The 21,484-nt window shown below is 40.4% G+C and overlaps 2 protein-coding genes across 3 annotated transcripts; both read right to left on the bottom strand.

Annotated features, from left to right (window-relative positions):
• Positions 1–283: 283 nt before the first annotated feature.
• On the bottom strand, positions 284–10,973 carry grinaa (glutamate receptor, ionotropic, N-methyl D-aspartate-associated protein 1a (glutamate binding)). 2 transcript variants are annotated; one of them, XM_076105821.1, is made up of 8 exons: positions 10,795–10,973; positions 5,349–5,431; positions 4,772–5,099; positions 4,175–4,290; positions 3,835–4,035; positions 3,480–3,608; positions 2,800–2,943; positions 284–1,704 (listed from the first exon to the last, which is right to left on the bottom strand). In XM_076105821.1, the coding sequence occupies exons 3-8, from the start codon at positions 5,073–5,075 to the stop codon at positions 1,555–1,557; spliced, it is 1,044 nt and encodes a 347-aa protein (XP_075961936.1). In that variant the 5' UTR covers positions 5,076–5,099; positions 5,349–5,431; positions 10,795–10,973; the 3' UTR covers positions 284–1,554. The 2 variants fall into 2 exon arrangements, with proteins under 2 accessions (XP_075961936.1, XP_075961935.1); XM_076105820.1 differs by lacking the exon at positions 5,349–5,431 and having other exon boundaries at positions 10,795–10,972.
• Positions 10,974–11,931: 958 nt separating this feature from the next.
• mapk15 (mitogen-activated protein kinase 15) lies at positions 11,932–20,779 on the bottom strand. Its single transcript, XM_076105900.1, has 14 exons — positions 20,165–20,779; positions 18,633–18,731; positions 18,321–18,350; positions 17,345–17,435; positions 16,706–16,836; positions 15,872–16,035; positions 15,538–15,677; positions 15,371–15,428; positions 14,438–14,575; positions 14,155–14,260; positions 13,697–14,015; positions 13,015–13,145; positions 12,688–12,840; positions 11,932–12,525 (listed from the first exon to the last, which is right to left on the bottom strand). The coding sequence occupies exons 1-14, from the start codon at positions 20,246–20,248 to the stop codon at positions 12,331–12,333; spliced, it is 1,839 nt and encodes a 612-aa protein (XP_075962015.1). The 5' UTR covers positions 20,249–20,779; the 3' UTR covers positions 11,932–12,330.
• Between the last annotated feature and the right edge of the window lie 705 nt (positions 20,780–21,484).

The raw sequence follows: 21,484 nt of genomic DNA, 5'->3' as shown, positions 1-21,484 counted from the left end.
TTATCTTTGAACACGTAACAAAAACTCAAACAACACACGGACTTAGTGGAGCATTCTCTTACTGAAAAAATAAAGTCTCAGCTCTGTGACATATACAACGTACGATGCAATGGCAGTATGTCTTTAGGATTTGTACTGCAGCTTCTTCTATGATCAGCTAAATGGACTGATCATTTTGGCCATGCTGATTTATTGGTCAGTATTTAAAGAACACAGCCAGTTTAATTTTACCAGAAAAATCCTCAGGTAAATGAACACACACACACACACACACACAATTCAACACCTTTCCATTGTATCAGTTTTAATGAAAAGCAAACAGCAGTGTAGAGGACTGTGGATCCATTTTGATTTAATGCAAATATACAATGCAAACAGACCTACAAAGCCCCAATATTACTTTACCTATACACATCAAACCTCTAAGGAGTTCTATGTACACTTACACATCAGTTAGATACAAACACAAGAGTTAAAAAAAAGTTTAACAGGGCCGCCAAACAACACCGTGTCTCTCCAAAACAGGAATACCTGTATAGTGTGCATTATCAGCACATGCAAATGAGAGGAGAGGGCCATGCAAGAGGTGAAAAATCAAAACGAAAGTTACAAAATAAAAAAATGTTCATGTTAAATATATCCCTCAAGTTGTGTGTGTGTTTACGTGCAGTGAGCATTTTGGCTTCCAGTGCATGATGATTCCTTTAGCTTGTGAGTATAACCAGAATATGATGGTTTCATAATCACTTCAAGTAGCAAAGTCCTTGTACATTTCCAAACAACAGCAGAAGCAGGTGTCTTCAACACCATCTCAACAGCAACCTCAAAGCAACTCTGTTATCTACATCAAGCTCAATAAATAGATAAGTTATAAGTCCGTCATCCATCTACTTTAAGTTCTGAAATTTCTGAAATTCAGCTTGGTATGGAAAGTGGGCAGAAATCACTATAACTATTTACAGCTGTGACAGGCTAGAGAGAGGTATTCATCCGGTAGCTCTAAAGAACCATAACACATCTTTAGTTGTGTTTCCAATGTTGCCATGCAGATTTACTTTACACCAGCGGGCTCAAAAGGAGAAAACAGACTGATAGAGGAGGGTATTTTCTAGCACTAAGATCTTTTCAGGCAAAGCTGGTTTGCATCAATATTAGGCGCTTTGGATACCTTCCCCGCTCTTTTTCTCTTTAATCTCTGCAGCAAGGCAAAGCTGAGTGCCACGCATTCACAGGATAACATTGTTTTACAACGTATGTAAACTGGAAGTTGGGGGGGGGGGGGGGAAGGTAACGCAGCCATTATGTAGCCATCTGTGTTAGTAGAAGCACAGTTACAGTTACAGCAAGTGGTCAAATCGAGGAAAAGACGAGATCTGTGTTAAATAAATAGTGTCCCTCTCGGTTGGATTTTATGACAGGCTGCAGCTGTTCCACAGCACAACTGCCTGTTGTATGTGTGATCGGAGAGGCAATGAAGAGGACCGTGGGAAAAAGTTAAAAGGAGTTAGAGAGCATGTTAGCAACATTTCACAGTAAAGGGAGGAATTCTCCGTCTCATTCACGGGAGCGTCCAACAATAGCCAGGATGTAGAGGAAAATGTTGATGATGTCGGTGTAGAGGTTGAGGGCAGCAAAAATGTACTCCTCTGGACTCAGAGCCAGCTTCTTGTTGCCCAGCAGAAGCTGAGTGTCCACAGCCAAAAACTGCAGAGAGGAGACAAGGAGGGAATTAGTCATTTCAAGAGATTTACTACACTCGGGATCTAAAATGAAAGACACACACATTTATTTTAATCAGCTATTGTTTCAGATGTATCAAATATATCCAAATACTGTCATAAACTAAAAGACCAGAATATACAGTCAGCACAGACACGTCACAAATACCTCTAAGCACACGTTCATATACTGTGTACATGATGTACATTTGGTCAATCAAAGATGTTTAGAATACATGTTTGTATAGATTACTTTAAGTGAATCTTGTGTTTCTAATGTTAACCGTGCAATCTGCGCAACAAAAGATAAGTGGCCAACACCCAGAGCAATAAAATCCTTCCTCGCAATATTATAAACCTCTTTGCAATACTTTGGCGCCCGATTACCCTTCAGTCTCGTGGATCTATTGATTTACTGGATCGTATTTCATCATCTCACAGGTTCACAGGTCACTCACACCAATGCTAAATGTCCATACAGGCTTTGAGACCACATGGGTGTCACACAGGATCGTGTTGGTAACACCATATGGATCAATATCAATTATTCTGCTGGGCTTCAAGAGTTGCTCTTTACACATCAAATTGTCTGATTGAATTCTACTCTGCGTAGAGTTGTCTACCTCCTCTGTCGGGCCAAAACACATATTTTATCCTCTGTATAATGAAATATTCCTGCCGTTTTAACAACTGTTTTGGTGATATATTCAGATCCTGATGACAAAGTCAGCGTCCCACTTTTCTCATGCTAAGCAGACATCTTTTTCATAACCAGTTTGTGCTCTTAAACATTCTGCAGATATAATTATACCTTATAGAGCAGAATAAAGTTCACTGGAAGGTGGGAAATCATATCTGTATCCAGACCACCTGACACCATTACCTCACAAATATCAAATATCAAATTACACAACTGGAGAATCTACCTTCGATGAATTGAACAGCCCTTGCTCAAGTAATGACATCCAAGTGATTATAACTGTTGTGCTGAATAACAACTTTTCAAAATAGTGGCAAGAACTAAATACAAGCAACAGTTTGATGTCATTTTATAAGAACACAATGAGAGTATGAAACGTACGCAGGTGAAGAGCAGAGCCCCCAGTGAGGCATAGACGATGTGCAGGATCCTGTGGCGGATGAAGATGCAGAGGACGGAGAAGAGCAGCAGCACGATCAGGCAAACAAACAGCACGCCCCGACAGGAAGTGAAGTCATACTTGCTCTGTGGAGACAAGATGGTGGAAAAATATGAGCCGAGATAAGACATGAGAATCACAACTTTAAGGACTTAAAGACATGTATTCATTCATAAGCCTCCCAAAGCTAGTCGTTTGTAAAGGGATTTTAACAGTTTTCATTGAAAGTCTGTCATTGTCAATCACTAAAGAAAATTGATAATTTAGTAAAATAATTTAGTTTTAAAATGGTCTGGAAACATAAATGGGGTACCGTGTGAAAGCCCCCACATCAGCCCTTTCAACAGCTTTACTCTACATGATATATAAATAAAGTTGCTACTGTAAATAACACATGCTCAGTATATTTAGGATACATAGACTCCAGAGGGTTTAACAAGCAGCTATAATATTATATATATATATATATATATATATATATATATATATATATATATATATATATATATATATATATATATATATATATATATATATATATATATATATATGTGAGATTGACTGATGTTTCTCTGTAGACATTTAAAAGCACGTATTCAAACAGCTGTTTGTGTGTGCTGACCTGTAGTGAGAAGAGCACGACAGTGAAGCAGACCACTGCAGTGATACCCACGGCCATGATGACGGTCTCTGTGTCATAGAAGCTGGCAATCATGCCCACCATGTAGGAGAGACTCAGGGTCAGGATGGACTGCAAGACACAGAAAACACACATTGTAATCAGCATCACTTATGACACACTTTACATGTCGTAGATTCAGGTAATGATGATGGAAAGATGGACCATACGTCTGTCTCAAAAAACAACACACACATATGGTCTTTAGTTTAGATGTTTGGAATGCATGTTTGATGCAGCTCCAATTAGATGTTAATCCATACTTTTTTTGTGATTTGGTATTCGGGCGAGTTCTTACCAGCGCAACCAAGTTCCAGGGGTGCTTGCGGCGGAACTCTCCACAACAGCTGAGGACGATCAGAGACACAAAGAAGACGGCGTAGGACACGTAGTACGTCCATGGATTGCGCCGCACAAATAACTTGGCCTCGTCGACAAAGGTGAAGATGGCAACGAACGAGAACGTGACCATCAGCTGCACTGTGAGGACCAAGAAGACCTGGTGGGACGGAGGATAGACGGGGAGATGAAACAATTATGTTTTGGTTGCTTTTCTATATTATTAAAGTTATATCCCATGCTTTATTTTCCCCCTTTATCCGAGCCATTTAATCTGCCTGTCATGGTGAAGGACCTACTTTTCTGATGAAGGCTTGTCTGATGGTCTTGTCCTCAAAGCCGGAGTCGGTGAACTCCTCGTTGTCGTAGTAAGATGGAGGCCCGTCGCCATGATAACTAGGACTGTCGGTAGGAGCTGGTGAAAGACAAAAAAACAAGGACAACAGTTTGTTTTTGTTTTATTATTCACATTATTTCCAAAGGCTTGCGCAGCTAAGTGTTCAATCTGGCTGAACTTTGGCACAGTGTGCACTGGCATTAAACAACTGGCAAACAAGCCAGGCCGAACAAATGGACACGTGTCTGTGGTGTTTTCGGCACACTCTGATTGTAGTATGGATCCCATTGATTGCCCAGTCGTCTGTGTTGAGCATGAGTTAAACTAGAGCAGGAGGTTTTCTTGTCGTTCTGGATAACGTTTACAGTTCTTCTAGCATTCACAGGCCTTTAGTGTGTAAATGACATGATGTGCTCACTGTCACAGAGGCACTTTTTTGGTTCTATAATGGTTTATCGCCTCTGAGTCACATTAAAGTATCTAATAACAAAGAATAAGGTGGGCTAGAAAAGGAAAAGTCTGTTTATAAATGCCTCACATCTTTGGTTTAACCACTCACCTGTTGGGTCACCGGGAAAGCCTGGCTGTGCGGGTCCTTGCTGATAAGGCCCCTGAGGGTAGGGCCCCTGTGGGTAGGGCATCTGAGGGTAAGGCATCTGAGGGTAGGGACCAGGGGCGAAGCCGGGGCCGGCCTGGGGGAAGCCTGGCTGTCCGTAGCCGGTGGCTGGAGGGTACGGACCCACTGGGGCTTGGCTGTAGTTGGGAGGGGGCATGCCGAAACCTGGCTGAGGGGGTCCATAGACGCTGTTGTGAAGTGGGTTGTTCTCACCCATAACAGGGTATCCACTCTTGTCCTGGGACATGATTCACTCTGCTGCTAGAACAATCTATGAGATGAAGAGAAGGAAAATTAGGATTAAACGTCTGTATCCAGCACAAACGATGTAAAAGATGTAAATTAAAATCTTATGTTTGCAGTATGAATATTTATACAATGTGTTACGTATGGTTCTATGTCCTGCTGTGAATGTTTGTGCTTGGGTGTGTGTGCATGCGTGTGTATTCTGTGTCTTTTGACTTCTAGGTGCAGCTCCCTAACGAGTGATTCAGGGCACCTGGATGAGGATGTGGTTTACCTATATAAGCGCCTCCTTGCTCCACCCTCGCTCTCTCTCTCTCTCTCTCTCTCTCTCTCGTCTGCCTGGCACCAGACCCTGGTCTGCAGTGGGATTTGCACACTACAGTTTACTTGTGTCCTGTAAATAAACTGGCAGCTGTGGTTGTTTTTAACCTGACTTGGTGTTGTGTCCCTCCTATATGTTGCGACTCCCGAGCCGGTCGTAACAAATGTCAACATCTTTCTACATATCAAAAGTCTCAGAGGTAAGCAGAGAAAAAGTAATGATGGTTCAGTATGTAGGCCGAACTGGCAGAGACACAAGCCCTGCATATCCCTGATTAAAAAGGTGACTGGCAATCAAACAATGTTGCAGCAAAAGAGGACAGAGGTAGTGAGGACTATAGCGCAATCCAGCTGTTTTACCTTCCTTTTCTGGGTTGATTTGTTTCTGCTAAAATATGCATGTTATTCACTCTACAGATACAAATCAAATGAGATTGGTCTTCACATGGTCCTGTTGAGGACAAACCCGGAAAAAAAAACTGTCATTGATGCTGAAACTTCGAAGGAACACGGGGCCTTTGAGAGAGAACTAGGCTGTGAGGGATCAGGAGGAAAACAATAGAAAAAGAGATGAGCCACCAAAGGCCCTTTCAACGACAAAGACTGTTGCAACACCTGCAGTAGTGGAGAGAGCAAGAGACCGGGGTTACACCGCATTATCAAAGGCAAGAATACAACTAAAGAGGACATTTTAAAAACTAATGGCAAGTTAAGTTTATACTACTCATCATTGTTTTGGTCTTATCAAGTGTCCAGAACTCTAATATATTCAGTTAGTTGATGTTTGACCTTTTTGCTTAAAAAGTGACTTTGACAATTAATACAATTAATCAGAGTTGCTGATTCATTTTCTTCCAATTCATTTCAGATTGATCATCTAATTGTTGTTACTCTGCCATGGTGGGGTGTGATGGTGGCAAAAAGTGATCAACCCCTGAACTGTTGTTATGCAACTTGTACAGAATTTCATAGAGTCATTTTGAAAGGATTTTGTCATTGTGTCACTGTGAAACTTCCCAAATAACAAGGCTTAACACAACACACAAGGTGTACCGGATCCTTTTTACAGCTGTGAGTGAACCTGCTCTCAGTGGAAACTTGATTGATAACTACATAAACCTGTCAATCCCACACACTAACTGTATTGATTTAGCCAGCATAGAAAGTAAAGCAACGGATGATGCGAGAGTATCATGTATTATTAATCTGCTTTGATTCAGGAAGATGCCTGACATATTGGCCATTTCTGCAGTGCCCCCCTCCCCCTCCTAATTGACCATGTACATGCATGACACAGGGCTGCACACTAGGAAACAGAAATCTTTCTGCAAGTGAGGTCAGATTTACAAGGTTGATTAGTGCTTTAAAAATGTGCTGTGCAGGTTTCATATGAAAAACCTGTAAGAAAAACTCTCCACTGGCAGGGCGGGAGCCAAAAGCCATCCCCCTAATTGCTGACTGTAAAAGAAAAGCTGGAGTCTGCAGCGGACAGACATCACAGTGGTGATAGACAGTACAGTTGTGTAAATCATGCATGCATATGCAAACACAAGCAAACACACTCTCAGTCCTCCTTATGCTATATCTTTCACACTCACACACACACACACACACCACCATATAAATACATGAGTACAAACAGAAAGCTAAACATCCAGCATTCTCACACTCGCTCTGTCTTTCTCCTCCCCTCTTTCTAGGCCACACAGTGAGCGTTATGCAACACTGCTCTATTTCTCCCTGGTAGACGCAGCCAGACTCCAGAGTGTGTCCTCATGACGTCTGTCTGCCCATCACGGGGACAGTGCAACAAGAGACTGCAGACAAACATGGCCGCTGCATACAGACCGTCTCCATTAAGATCATAACAGATTACAATCATCATCTGAGGAGCGCCAAATCCCTCCCCGGCTTTCCGGACAACAATGGTTGTGTAAGGGGGGGGGGGGGCATATAGTACACACAGAGTACAGCAATTCTGTTGAATTACTTGAAAAAATGAATTTATCCATGATGGAAATGTTTCCACTGCAGTCAATATTGTTTTTATCATAAAGGATCCCTCTCTTGACCTGAAATGACAAACATACTACTCAGTCATTCTGTAACACAACTGAGGTTTCGTTTGCTTGCATCACACAAAGACGGAGGGCGTCTGAGCGAACACAGAGATGTAACTGAATAACCCACGAGTCCTTAACTGATGTGACACACATCGTCAAGGCATGTGATCCCTCCATGTCCAATGTTCATGTAAAGCAATTAAGTTTGTAACTGTGGACTCGAAGCGCTGAGATATCAGGCTGAGATCACATGTAAAAGAATCATTGCGATGTACGAAGCAACAAACTGTGCTCCATGTCTTTTTCCATTCATATATTAGTGTTTGGTCTATTAAAAATCCTTACGCTCAAGGTGATGTCATCAAATTGCCTTCTTTTTTTTTTTTTTTTTTTAAACCAACTGTGCAAAGCTCAAAGATATTAGTTTATTATCATTTTTGTCAGCTTATTATAACTTATCAACTTAATTAATCTATAGTTACAACTTGTTGTGATTTACAAGTTTCGATAACAGACATTTCTAGAATGATAACATGATAATGACAATATCATCAAAGTATAATTGTAAACAATAATTGAATTATTCCCCAGTGCTTATTCATATTCCTAAATAAGTCATGTAAGTCAACACAAGTGATTTCTTGGAGAGCCTGTTATCCGTGTATGATGGATTACTTCATAGTAACACACCACAGAGTGAAGAGAATATCAGAAATGTGCATGAGCTAGGTCAGCAGAGACAGTCTTCTCCTCTGATACATGGAGCTGTAATCGCTTAAAAACTACTTGATTTAATAGTCAAAAAGTGTAAATAAATAAACAAAGATAGAGTAAATGAATAAATAAATAACGCTGCTCTTTCTCGAAGAAAACAATCTCAAGGCTCTTCAGTAAAGCACATTAACAGTCAGCGCCCTGTCTGCCAGCCACACAAGGTTAATTCAACGACCAAATAGTTTCACTTCCACGTCTGTGGTGAAAGTGAATATTGTCAATACAGTCTTTTTTTTTTTCTGAGAGGGGGGAATCAGTTTGAGGCACAGTTTGTGTTCAGCTTTACAAGCATTACATGGGTGATTTCAAATCCTCTTAGGAGGGACGCTCCGACGCTAGATGGATAAGGACAGTGCCACCATCTGCTGATAGCTATCGCTGGGGGAATTAGGTTAAGGGGGGGGGGGGCTAGCCAGAGAGCCATGTTAACACAATACCTCCACAAACCCATATATAACATCCTATGTGCATACCAAAGCAACACCAGGAAACACAAAAAGCAGTGGGGCCTATACAGAGGTTCGTGTGTTCAAATCCGTGGCGCCTCAACACGTTAAAAATGAGAAGTTGCGATCTTTGATGGAGGATGACTTGGATAAAATGAAAATACCACTTGTTTTAAAGATAAAGTGTAAAACTTTTGATATGAAATACTTTAAACCAACATGTAGAACTATCACAGAGTGACATCAGAAATAAAAGTGTCATGAGGTTGTTTTTCAAACACTGCATCAACCACAGATCCAGCTGAATTTTAATCTAACTCCTCAAAGCGCCATTAGGACCACCTGGTGGATAAATCCCCCACCGAGTCGCTGCCTTTCTGCCAGCCGATGCAGCACTCTGGCAAGATTGTTGTCATTGTAACGCGCCGTGTCAGCAGCTCTTGCTACGTCAAACCCCCAGACGCCTCACCTTGTGACAGACGGTAGATTAGCATAGTATGGTGACATACTGCAACCATAGTGAAAGAATTCTCATTTATTCTTCATAATAACTCATTACAACGTAAAAGTGTGTACCAGTTTATCTTGTTATAACACATTTTTAAGTTTCTCAGTTCAAAATGTCGCACATTATTAAAAGGATACATAGCAAAGGACAGCTTTTGGCTGATGGAGACAGCATATATTTGGAGATGTGTGGATGAATCATGGAGAAGGCCTAACATAGAATCAGGATATGGGTAATATCGTGGCATTAATATTGCATCTATTCCAAGCATGTCATTTATTGGTTTAGCCAAAAACAAACAGGTCTCGTTATTTCATCAAAGAGCAGTTTCTCAATTGACTACAAAACAATATTAGGGTTGCAACTAATGATCATTTTCATAACCGATTAATTAGCACATTCTTCTTGATTAATCAATATATGGTTTGGTCTGTAAAATGTCAGAACATTGTAAAAAGTTTCCATCACAGCCCAAGGGGGTGTCTTTACATGTCTTGTAATGTTTGACCAACAGTCCAAAAATAAATTCAGTTAAAATAATATAAATCAGAGAAGAGCAGCAAATCCTGGCACTAGTCCTTTTTTTATTTAAAATCACTTCAATGATTAATCTCTTATCAAAACGGTTGTCTTATTAACTAATCAGTTAATGGAGTACATGTTCATCTGAGTTCATGACGTAAACGTTAAATATACCACTACTAGCTAGCTAAGTGAAAGGACCTGCTCGGTTGTTATCTTATTATTCCAAAATATATTTTTGTAAAATTAACCATCCTGTTTAATTACAGTATGAAGCATAAATTATTGTAATTAAAATAGATTATATAATTGATATCTAAGAAATGTATATAGCTGCAACTAACAGTTGCTTTTATTATCGATCGACATAAAAATCATTCATTAAACTAATCAATAGCTTGTTTGGTCAACTAAATGTCAGAATATAGTGAGAAATGTCTGTCACTATATTGACTGTATTAAATTCTAACAAATATTCAGTTTGTGATCATAGAAATGAAGTTTACAAAGAAATACAAGTAGTAAATCCTTACATTTGAGGAGCTGGAACCACTGAATGTTTTTTTTAGCTTGATAAATTCTTAAAAAATAAAAATGTAAATAATTTACTAACCTCCTAACCCGAACCACATAACGTTATATTAATTATAAGCAATGTATAGTGACTTAAAAACACACCGAAATGCAACCAGTCTGGATCAAAGAGGGATGACGGTTATTTAAAGGACCAGAATCATGAAGCACAAACACAGAGCCTCGTTTTCACGGTGCACCTGCAGCGTTAGGCCTCACCAAACACACACTGCGACACCGAGAGCATCCGTTTGTCTTTTTGTCAGCTCCTTTTTAAGCAAAATGTATCATCTCTGTGTCTTAATACACCCACCTCGGTAGAAATGAACCGTTAACACCATCTGTTTGTGTTATTACTTCACCGCTTTCTGTCTCGCTGACGTTACGACAGACAGGATGCTGAGCGGTGCTCTAACCACAGCCTGCTAGCCGTACGACCAGCATATGTATTTTAAAACAGCTTCTACATAAACACACATACACGTAGCCGCAGCAAACGTGTATCCCACGTACCTTTACTGTGTTTATGTCAGAGTGTCTGCCGACATTAGCTCTGCCTCCTCCTCCTCCTGGTCTCTGGACTCTGGACTCTGGACTCGGACTGAACAACTGAACCTCTGACGACAACACACGACGTCGTCACGTGGTGTGTGGGGAATCTCCCGTGTGTTTCACAAAGTGACACAATTTATCTGCGCTCCCGCCATAATGACGCAGTGTCTTTCGTTATGGTCATATAAGAGAAAGAGGGAGAGAGAGAGAGAGGGAGAGAGGGAGGGAGATGTGCAGTTAAAGTTCTGCACATGCTTGACAAACAAAATACTGCGATCTAGATCGTGGAGGGTCCTGCTGCATGATGCATAACAACAGCACTGTAACAGCTGTAGTAACTGATTACTTTACAAAAATACAATTGATACAATATTTTAGATTAAGCAAGATTGTTAACATAACCCCAACCTTAACCAACTGCAACATTAAAGGGATGCTGACACATAAATGCATCAATAACTATAATACAATTTCTGAAATTGGCCATTCTGCATAATGAGTATACTTTCACTTGAGGTAATTTAATATTATTTTGATTCTAATACATTTGTACTTTTACAAAAGTCAAATTTTGAATGCAGGACTTTTACTTGAAACAGAGTATTTATACAATGTTGGAATACTACTTTTACTTATATAACAGATAAAAAAGAGTAAAAGAGTACTTCTTCCATCCCATCACTTATTACTTTACACTTCTACTGTCAATACTCAAGAGTTGGCAATTCTGTCTGATATCAGGCAAGTACTTTGTACTCCACTACATTTATCTGACACCTTTCAGATTCAAATTTTAGATATAAAAACACATGATAATCTTATAAATAAGGGCATTGTTTAAGACTAAACCAGTGGTTTCCAGGCTTTTTTTTTTTCCAGGCTTGTGACCTCTTACAAAAAGCAGTGTCTCCTTGAAGCCCCTCGACATGTCTCAGATGTCTATGAGTTGTTAGCAGTTCCACCAAAGACAGATTTTCCTCGAGACTTCTAGATACCATTCATTTTAGATAATATAAATAAAGGTTTGAGGCCCAAAGAGGTCAAAGTATACAATATTTCAAGTAAAAAGCAAGGATCTGAGTATTTCTACCTCTGTTTATTATTAAACGTTGTGGTGGTTTATTGCCACGTTCATCCATGTCTGTTAAACATTACAAACTCGGTTCAAGAAACACTAATGTTTTTCTTTCTGTACACATTATAGGAACAAGTAGGCTTATTGCTGCTGCATTCACATGAAAAAACTATTTATTATTGCATCAATCAATTTCAAACACCTATTTGCATATTGTACAATTATCACGTGTCCATCAGAAACCAACAGGCTTAATGGGCATAAACCATTTAGCCTGTAGCTCATTAGCTACATAGATTAACATGAAAAATCATGTAATTTGACAAGTTCTCTTTCAGCTTGCCTCATGTCTAACATCCTTGTGGAAGGCAAATCTTGTGTGAGTTCGTTTGGCCCCTTTGTTACCGCTGACATGACAGCAATTACTGGTTGTAAGGGCGTCTTCGAAGCAGATTGTCTAGATCAGTCTTGTTGATGGTACCATAGGCCTGGGAATAGCTGCCAAGTTTGGCTCGAGGGTCGCCTGCAGCTGCCACGTTACAGTTACTCTGAAATACTTTCTTGCTGAACCGTGTCGGTGGGCGAGCCTCTCGAACCTGAGAGTTGGAGCGCTGGTTCTGCATGGGAAGAAAGTTAGACAAGCCACGACAGCCATTCCATCTCAGTAAAGTCCATGTCCATATATCTTTAATATGTATTGTCTCAAGCATGTTATTAGCCTGAAATTGCATCCTGGCATTGAGTTATATTGTACATGTCCTGAGATGTGGCGTACTAACCAGGCGTGCCGATGTGACGCACAGCCCAGAGGACAGGGACGGCTCATCCTTGCGAACCAGCGGGTTGTTGTGGGTTTGGTTTAGGGTCAAGGAGAAGGAGCGGTTATGGGCCACGTTGGCTGAGCGACCACGCTGGAGAATCTGGTCCATGGACTAGTGAAGGTAGAAACAAGAGACAGAGCAGCTTACAGACCGAGCCACAGCAACATCACGAGCAGGAGAGAATGCAGGAAGGCAAAAAATGTAGGATGTAAAAACGAAACTAGATTACATCACAGCTAGAGAAAACAAAACTGAGCAGGAATTGCACTGAGGTCTGTTGCTTACTACATTAGTGTTGGCGCCCTCTGTGGGTGATGTTGTTGCACCTCCATTACTGGTCTGTCCCATTAGTTTCCTGCTGGCTGCAGTGGAGGGGTAGCAATGAGGAGGACCAGTTGGACTCTGAACAAAACCATCTGAATGAAGAAAAGAGTTGTTGTTTTCAACCTGAGAGCGTGTGGATGTGTACTGTGTTTGAGGGATGCATGTGAAATACATGTATTGTTTAGTTTAGATTTGTAATGGCATGGAGATCAGGGCTGATACGAAACCTGAGTTGCTCTACTGATATCAAGGGTTGTAGCAATATACTGTTATTGACAATAAACACAATATTAAAAAATGAAATATTGATACCACTTTGTTAATACACATTTGATAATATTGTGTAAATAATCCAGCGCCTCTCAAAATATGTTATATATAGCATGACAGACTCTCTTTCCACCTCCCTACAAACCTATTTTGAATGAATCGTTGACCAGAAAAAGAGACAAAACACACAATAAACAAAGCTAAAGATAAATTTAACTGATAGCATTCTTTTTTTTCGGCCTAGATATTGTGATAATACACAGAACACTCAGTCTTGTTTTTTTTTCTCTGTGTTACGAACATATTTTGATCAGTACCAAAAAAGTATTGAATTTTGATACCCATCCCAGGAACAAATAAAAGTCAGACATACTTGGGGCATGTGTGATGGGGTTATATGTGAGTTTTCCCAAGCAAGGGCTAGATAACGGACTCGTCTTCTCTACAGCAGGAGGAGCTGACACATCCACAGTTCCAGGTTTAGTGACGCCTGCATGTGAAGGCTCGTGGTTTGTCTCTTCAGTCTTTTCATGTTGTGTTTTCCCCTCATGGTCTTCGTCCCCATCCGCCGCCACTGCGCCCTTCTCTACTCCATCCTTCACTTTGGTCTTCTCAGTGCTACTGACACAGCCTCCATCTTTTGGGTGGATCAGCCTTAGCACCCCCTGATTAGTTCTCCTCTCCAGCATCATCTGCAGGTAAAGAGGCCAATTAGGTTTAACCTGTGTGATCAGGTCAAAAACATATTATTTTTGCAATACACTGTTATGTAATATGGTAAAGATTAAAATCAATGTTGCCAATATTTATGACATTTTTTTTTTTTTTTACCTCATAAAGTTGGTTGCGGTACTGAACCACAGATAATTGTACATCATCATCCACTGTTAGCACGACATCATAGTTAAGAGCTGGCTCCTTGGCTGGATTATGAAACCTCCAGAGACAGAAAACACAAATATGGATAAATGATAGCACTTAGTAGTAATAAAGTGCTATCACTTATCAAATATTCACCTCTATAAACTCGATCTATGCAGCAAAACATACAAGACATTTACTGTTCACCTAAGCACACTAAAGAGAACAGAATAAAAAGACATCTCAAATATACCTGGCTACATAGGGGTGTTGGAGGGCTTGCTCAGCAGTCAGCCGCTTGTCTGGGTTGAAAACTAGCAAACCTCTCAACAGGTCCAGAGCATCAGGAGACACAGTGGGCTGGAGAAGATCCTCCAAAGGCACCTGTGGTCTGGTGAAGGAAGGAAGGGAGATGTTTTAAAGGGTACATCAGAGATTTAGCATTCTGCTGTAACAGAATAACATTGTTAAGGTTTGGTTTTTTTAAGTATAAAAATTGATGCAGCAGAACAAGAGATATCTGTTTTTTTTATTCCATGAATTTGACTTCCTTGTCAAAACCTGACGCCTACATTACCCACAATGCAACCATATCTATGACAACCAACAGTTTTTTGGTTGGAGAACTTCTTTCACATATGGAGACAGGAGATTTGATTGAAAATATCAGACCAAATTTGAGTTTGAGAGTAAAAGATACAAAAATACCAATACTTTTTCCTTTTAAAGTACAGACAGATATGTGCTGTTTACAAACCCTCCTGTCCTGTGCAAAGATCGGAAATATCGCAAGCGTGATTGCTCATATCCAACACACCCTTTTCAACAAGGTGGTCTTTTAAAGCTGCATTACAGTTCATGATTTTGCTTTGTCACTGCATCTCCACAATAACGACTGCTCTCTGAGAATGTACTGTAATCAGGCCCCCGACAGTCTTCCCAGTGGAGGGGAGGACATTTGTTATTATCACTCACAAAACTAGCTCTATGCCACCAGAAACTGTGCACACTCTGTATTTACATATTAACAAAGTAATCCATGTGAGCTGACTTAGTGAAATTCAACAGATGCATTGTTGGTTATTTATATTTACAAGTAGGCTACACATACAAAAACAACCTCTTTCATTATTAACATGTACTATGTTCTGTAGGATTTTCACAACATAAAAGAAGATTTTCTTACTTCAGTAACATTTTCTGAATGACAGAGGATCCGTATTCAGACTTGATTGCGAGAATATCTGAAAGTTAAATCACATTTAATACTTATTAATAGTGATTAATGCAGCCCATTACTAAACGTAAAGTGTAAAGGGTTTAAATGACTTTCATGTGGAGTTCTTTAATTACCTTCTGGGCTGGGGTGTGGTATGGCGCTCATGATCTTCTCTATCTGGTTGATGGTGGATGTCCCGGGGAACAGGGCTTTTCCCAGCAGCATCTCTCCCAGGATACAGCCGAGGCTCCACATGTCCACACCTTTAGTGTACCTTTGGACAAGATGTACTCCTCTTACAGTCTGCAACACTCATAACTTACTTTCCACAGAAACATTTTGTCCCTTGAATTAAAATGTTTTAATGTCACCTTCTTCATCATTGTTAAATCCACTGCTGTGAAGAAAAAGGACAACAAGAAGATGTGGCACAGATACTGACTAACACATGCACATCCCAGTTGATACCTCGTGGATCCCAGCAGGATCTCAGGAGCTCGGTACCACCGCGTCGCCACGTACTCCGTCAGTGCTGGATTCCCGCTGTCCTCTTGGATCTGATTGAGGGATCTGGCCAAGCCGAAATCACACAGCTTGACTACACAGTCAGTGTCCAGCAGCACATTGGATGGCTGTGGGAAACACAGACAAGAGAAACACTCTTCACAGGGACAATAATAGTTTGGTTTTCACAGAGAGGTCAAATCGAGCCCCTCGATCCAGGTATGAAAACAGAAATCTCCCGAGGAGTGAAAAGAGGTGTTATAGGAGAGAAGGAGGGATGAAACTCTAGTCTCTAGGGTCAGAGGCCATTTTGTCTAAACATGTCAGCAGATTTCCTGCAGACTTCTGCAGGTGTTAGTGAATGTGATTACATGAAAACAGTATTTTGTACATAGTTGCTTCGATTTACATTAGAGCTGAAATAATTAACAATGTTCTGGATTTTATATCAGCATAAGACAGAAAAGCTTTAGGTTTTGGACTGTTGGTCGACCAAAACAAGCTATTTTAGGAGCTCAACTTGGGCTCTAGGAAATTGTGACTTGCACTACTTTTCACTATATTTTCAGACATCAAAAACCAAACAGTGACTTGATTAATTAAGTAAGAAGCAACCACAAACAATGATAAAGGACATCATTAACATTTGATACCGTGAGGGTACAAGTACAATGCCGGTATTTAAGTTGGATTTCTTTAAATAGAAATAAGGACAAATTTTTTAACTGTGATATGTTTTAGAATTCCAAAAAACATACTAATGGATTAATGGACTAATATACTGTCTACCTAGCGTACCTTTTGGTCCCTGTGGATAACATTTCCTGAATGCAGGTATTTGATGGCTTTGAGGAGCTGGTACATCACATAGCGTTTGTGGATGTCCTTCAGTAGGGTGCCTTTCTTTATCACTGCATGCAGGTCGGTATCTGGTACAAAGTACAAAAAAAAAAGTATGACAATGTGACCGTTACACTAACATCTACCAATGATTGAATCGTAGATCTTCATCAGTTATTTGGGATTTTGGCATAGAGCTGCCGAACACGTGATCCTCCATAATTTCACAATGATTTTAACCAAGTCCCGAAAATAAAAATTCCTGAGAGAAACAGTGGAGGTCTGTGCTGGATGCTGGTGTACAGTCATGGATTAGACTGCAGAGAGGGGGAGGCCAATCTGTGGACTCAGCAGTAAAGACAGTGCAGCCAGCCAATGGAAGCAGAAACCCTAATATATACACACACACACACACACACACACACACACACACACACACACACACACACAAGCACACGTACACACACACGCACAGCCTTTTCAGTGCCAAGTTAAACTGCTAACAACCACAGCAGCCTTACTCTTCACCATGCTGATGTGTCATAGCTTGTTAACGAGTATTGTTTGAAGCTATGTTTGTGTACAAAAAACACTCACCCATATATTCAAAGATGAGGTATATGTCTTTATCATTTTGAGCTCTGACGACATCTAGAAGTCGAACGATGTTGGGATGATCGCCAAACTCCTGAACACAGAATTTAGATTTTTAGTTACAGAAACCAGACACATAGAAAGCCAGGGCTCTGGCTACTGTTGTTTGACCCATAATAACTGGCATAATAAATAATAATAAGGGTAAAGTATTAACAGAGGTTATATAATGGTCACTATAAACCCCATTAGTATAACACTGGAATTTCATTGGAAGATGACAACAGCTGATTAGCGGGCAGAGGTATGGTCTAAGGTCACATGAATGTAGGTCAGCGGATTAAGAATTAAACAGGAATGTGTTGATATAAAGCCATGTTAGACACGTACATTGTTGCATTGTCAATCGCCTTCAGGATAACAATAAAGTTGAGGTTTGTTACTGTCCATTGTTTAACACGCCGTACCAGCAGTGTCGTTGCTCAATGGTTTTCACACAGTTAACTGAACAGCTGCAAAATCGGTTTAGAAACCTTTCCAGCTTGTTGATAAAGCAATGAACTGTGATGAAACAGTCACGGAAAAATAAACTCTGTATGCCAGAGTAGGAGGGGCCATGGTACAACTACTGTATCAGTGGAGCAGACTTTTAACTAATGCAGCTATTTTACCTGTAAAATTGTTTGTAAAAAGGAGTATAAAGGGAATTTCCATTTTGTTGTGGGGGTATGTTTTTTGCAGAATTGGCGATGGAGCGCATTCACTGACTAAGGAGTAAGGAGCAGTAATCTGAGACACAACAATCACTGTTTATCATGAAGTGTCCCCAATATATTGTACATTATGAAAGAAACTGGACAAAGACAGATATTATGGAAACCAAATGTCGAGAACTGGGGCTGAGATTATTAACCTTACAGTCTTTGGGATTTGAATTAAGACAGTCAGTTGATATGTGCTTCACAACTATTATTGTTACCTGGAGGAACATGATTTCCCTGAATGTCCGCTGCAAAAGGAAAGAAATTACAATTAGGATATGAAATCTGCAAGCGACACGCAGCCATAAACTAGGCACACACAAGCCTCTTCTTCTGTTTAATCATTAACCAAACTCGTCTTTCTATTGAAACAGGCAAGGGAGCAAATTTGGGAAACACTGCGGGACAATTATCAAAAAAAGGGGAAAAAAAAGTAATTTGCTATACACAAAATGATTTGAATAAAGTTAAAAGGTTACAATAATGACTTTACTTCACTGTCACTTATAGCGGACACATCAAGCACACACCTGGGCATCTGTCCTGTTCCTGAAGGCATCAAAGATCTTCTTCACAGCCACGATCTCGCCCGTCTGTCTGTCAACTGCTTTCCATACGATGCCATAGGCCTGAGAGAGAGATACAACATACTGGTAACACATCAGGTCACATCAGGTCACCTCTTCTCCATGCAATAGGTGGCTTATATTCTGTGACGTGTTAATATCATTTTACATGCAGGATGTCAACCAGGCACAAAAATATAGAAAACTAAATTGGGGAAACACTGGTGTCAGGGCTGTAGCAGGAATTAAGAAATACTGAGGTCATAAGTCAATGCAGCTGCTCCATCTCCAGATAATAGAGATCTGAAATTCTGCAACATTTGCTAATAATTTAGAGTATTCTATTCCCCTATGTTGAATTAATTTAACTGTCATATCTTTTTCAGATCCATTTAAAATAGTTGTAGGCCCAAGAGGTTGCCTACATGGTTGTATTTTTCCTTGGCACAAGAAATGTCTGATCTAAGCACACCAAGATATTGGTACGTGCCTTTTAAAACATGTTATGTATAACTTTTAACTGCACTTCTGAGCACCATAGTCCTATAGGAAAAGGTGAAGACATGACCTCTGCGTCCTCGATGGTAGCTAGCCCCAACGGGGAAGGGAGACTCAGGGTGCTGATGAAGGCAGAGAAGTCAAGCATAACATAGGCAGCAGTGAAGCAGGGCATCAGAGCACACTGTTATTGTAGAGACACAAGGAGCAGCACTGTCACTGGGGGAAGTGGATCAGATTCAAACCCCGGCTCCAAAAGAAGAGATTGCGATGGACATTTGCATCAGGAATTGGGTTTAAAACAAAACACAGTTTATTCACAACAATTTAGCAATTTTTTCAGCTGAAAAAGTACTTTATGACCCTCTAAACTAAAGCCAATTAGCACAGTGCTGCTCATTATGGCTTGGCTCCCTAAAGCATCACTGCATAGGATGCCTGTATCACAACAGTTAGCTGGCTCTGTAACATGACTCACAGGCCCTCATATGTCTAGTTAGCCAATATGACGTGTCTACGTGGCAGTTACCACCTGGCCATCGCAAACAGAGCAGCAATTTGTGAGTCTCTGTGGACAGTCCATGGAGAGAAACCATGCTGTTTTTAGTGCTGTGGCAACCCTACAGTGGAGAGAAAAACAAAGGGCTCTAAAGGGAACAAGTGTCCTCACACATCAGCTGATCTGCAAGGAGTTTGTCCTGCCAAAGTAAATAAAGCCCTTGCTTACAACACTGGTATTTAGGATCTTAAGTCTGGATAATTTCAGGAATTTCTCTTAGGGCTTAATTAAGTACAGAGGGGGCTTAAAGATGTGGTCAACATTAATGTACAGATTGAGAGAGCATTTATGGAAAGAGGGGTTTGTCAAAACAGCATTGAAACTGTTTAGTAACTCACAAAACTCAGAAAAGTTATTATTGTGATTATATTGTACAGCCTGGGATAAATTAGCTTCCATTTCCATGAAATCCAGTAAATGAAGGACAAAGGTCACTCACCCCTTTTCCAAGTCTCTTCTTGATGTCATACTTCAGAGAAATGTGGTCCTCCACCTCAGACACGTTTGTTGATTTGTTGCTCATTTTGGCTTTTTTTTTTTTTTTTAAACAGTACGTTCCATACTCTTTGATTATTTCTGAAAGAGATCAGAGGTCTTGGATTTCCGGAAAACAGTAAAAAGTAATGGTTGGAAATGAATTGTGGAGCCACGTCCGTCAGAGATGCAGCTTTAAATGCAATGATAATTTCCACAACCCACAGTAATAAAAATGCATGGACGCAAAAGAGTCTACGTGTAGTTTTGAATCTTATCTGGCAACACACACGCGACACTGTGTATAGCGGTAAGTATCTTACTGTTCAATGTCCGTCGTGGAGCAGCTGGTTCGTTTTAAATCAATTTAGTGACTAAAATAAAATGCACTCTGTTCACCTGCACTGTGCAAAACCAGTTGTTTGTCATGGTGGTAGTTCAAGTCTCACTGCGAGTTTGCAAACACCCTCTGCTGCAGACGAGCCGGAGTTGTGTCATTGCTTGTCGTCCTGGTAACAAATGCGCTGCTTCCTGGTTCTTAAAGGAGCCGCAGAAACAAACACTTCCTGCTTCACAAGTCATTGAGGGACATCATGGCGTTTGATGCACTGGGATTTCAAGATATCCTCTGTAAATGTGCACATTTTTTATTTCATGGCCTCCATCAAAATGTTTCCAAATTATATGAAGTTCCTCGTTTCTGTTTAATGAATGTTCTATTGGTTTTAGTACTGCAGCACACTGGGACCAGTCCTCACAAGCAAGTAGAAACAAAAAGGGAGAGTCAACTCTTTCAAGTCCAGACTCCAAAAGTTCACAAGTCCGTACTTGTGGTTTTGAGAAAAGCCCAGTGATCAACACTGGCTAACTTCAGAGAGGAAACATGCTGCCTGACCACTTACATGAGCAACGAGTCAGTTTCAGGGCAGATGGTGCCAATGTCACCGGCCTACACAGCACACATTCATGTGGCCAGTTAGTATTCAGGCTAGGTATTGAGTCTGCAAAGAAGTTAGTACTTTCCGAGTATTAAAAGTTAGAATTGAATCCTGGGTCAGATTCGTTGGGTGTGTGGTCAACAGGGGCGCAGCAGCTACTTTCTGCCCCGGGGCCACACAAGTAAATCTAGTCATGGATCATTAGGCTGCTGCTGTGGCAAATAACCAATTCACCTGGAAAAAAATAAACAATAACACATATGCATACAAAGGGCAGTCAAAACAATGATATTATGACTAAAAAGGAATAACACAAACAAATTGATCTTATTCACACACAACATAAA

This window comes from Anarhichas minor, unplaced genomic scaffold (assembly GCF_050575085.1).
Source record: "Anarhichas minor isolate MPS153535 unplaced genomic scaffold, ASM5057508v1 ptg000033l, whole genome shotgun sequence".
Classification (NCBI taxonomy): Eukaryota; Metazoa; Chordata; class Actinopteri; order Perciformes; family Anarhichadidae; genus Anarhichas; species Anarhichas minor.
This window is presented reverse-complemented; position numbering and strand designations above follow the sequence as displayed.

What these genes read in the sequence shown, in the direction of transcription:
- grinaa (XM_076105821.1), bottom strand. Translation starts at nt 5,075, where the DNA reads ATGTCCCAGGACAAGAGTGGATACCCTGTTATGGGTGAGAACAACCCA. An exon ending in CTTTCCCGGTGACCCAACAG is followed by an intron (nt 4,291 to 4,771) that starts GTGAGTGGTTAA and finishes GTCTTTCACCAG; the next exon opens with CTCCTACCGACAGTCCTAGT. An exon ending in CCTGGAACTTGGTTGCGCTG is followed by an intron (nt 3,609 to 3,834) that starts GTAAGAACTCGC and finishes TGTGTCTTGCAG; the next exon opens with TCCATCCTGACCCTGAGTCT.
- mapk15 (XM_076105900.1), bottom strand. Translation starts at nt 20,248, where the DNA reads ATGAGCAACAAATCAACAAACGTGTCTGAGGTGGAGGACCACATTTCT. An exon ending in CCCCATCACACATGCCCCAA is followed by an intron (nt 13,146 to 13,696) that starts GTATGTCTGACT and finishes TTCTTCATTCAG; the next exon opens with ATGGTTTTGTTCAGAGTCCA. An exon ending in AGGGCGCCAACACTAATGTA is followed by an intron (nt 12,841 to 13,014) that starts GTAAGCAACAGA and finishes TACCTTCACTAG; the next exon opens with TCCATGGACCAGATTCTCCA.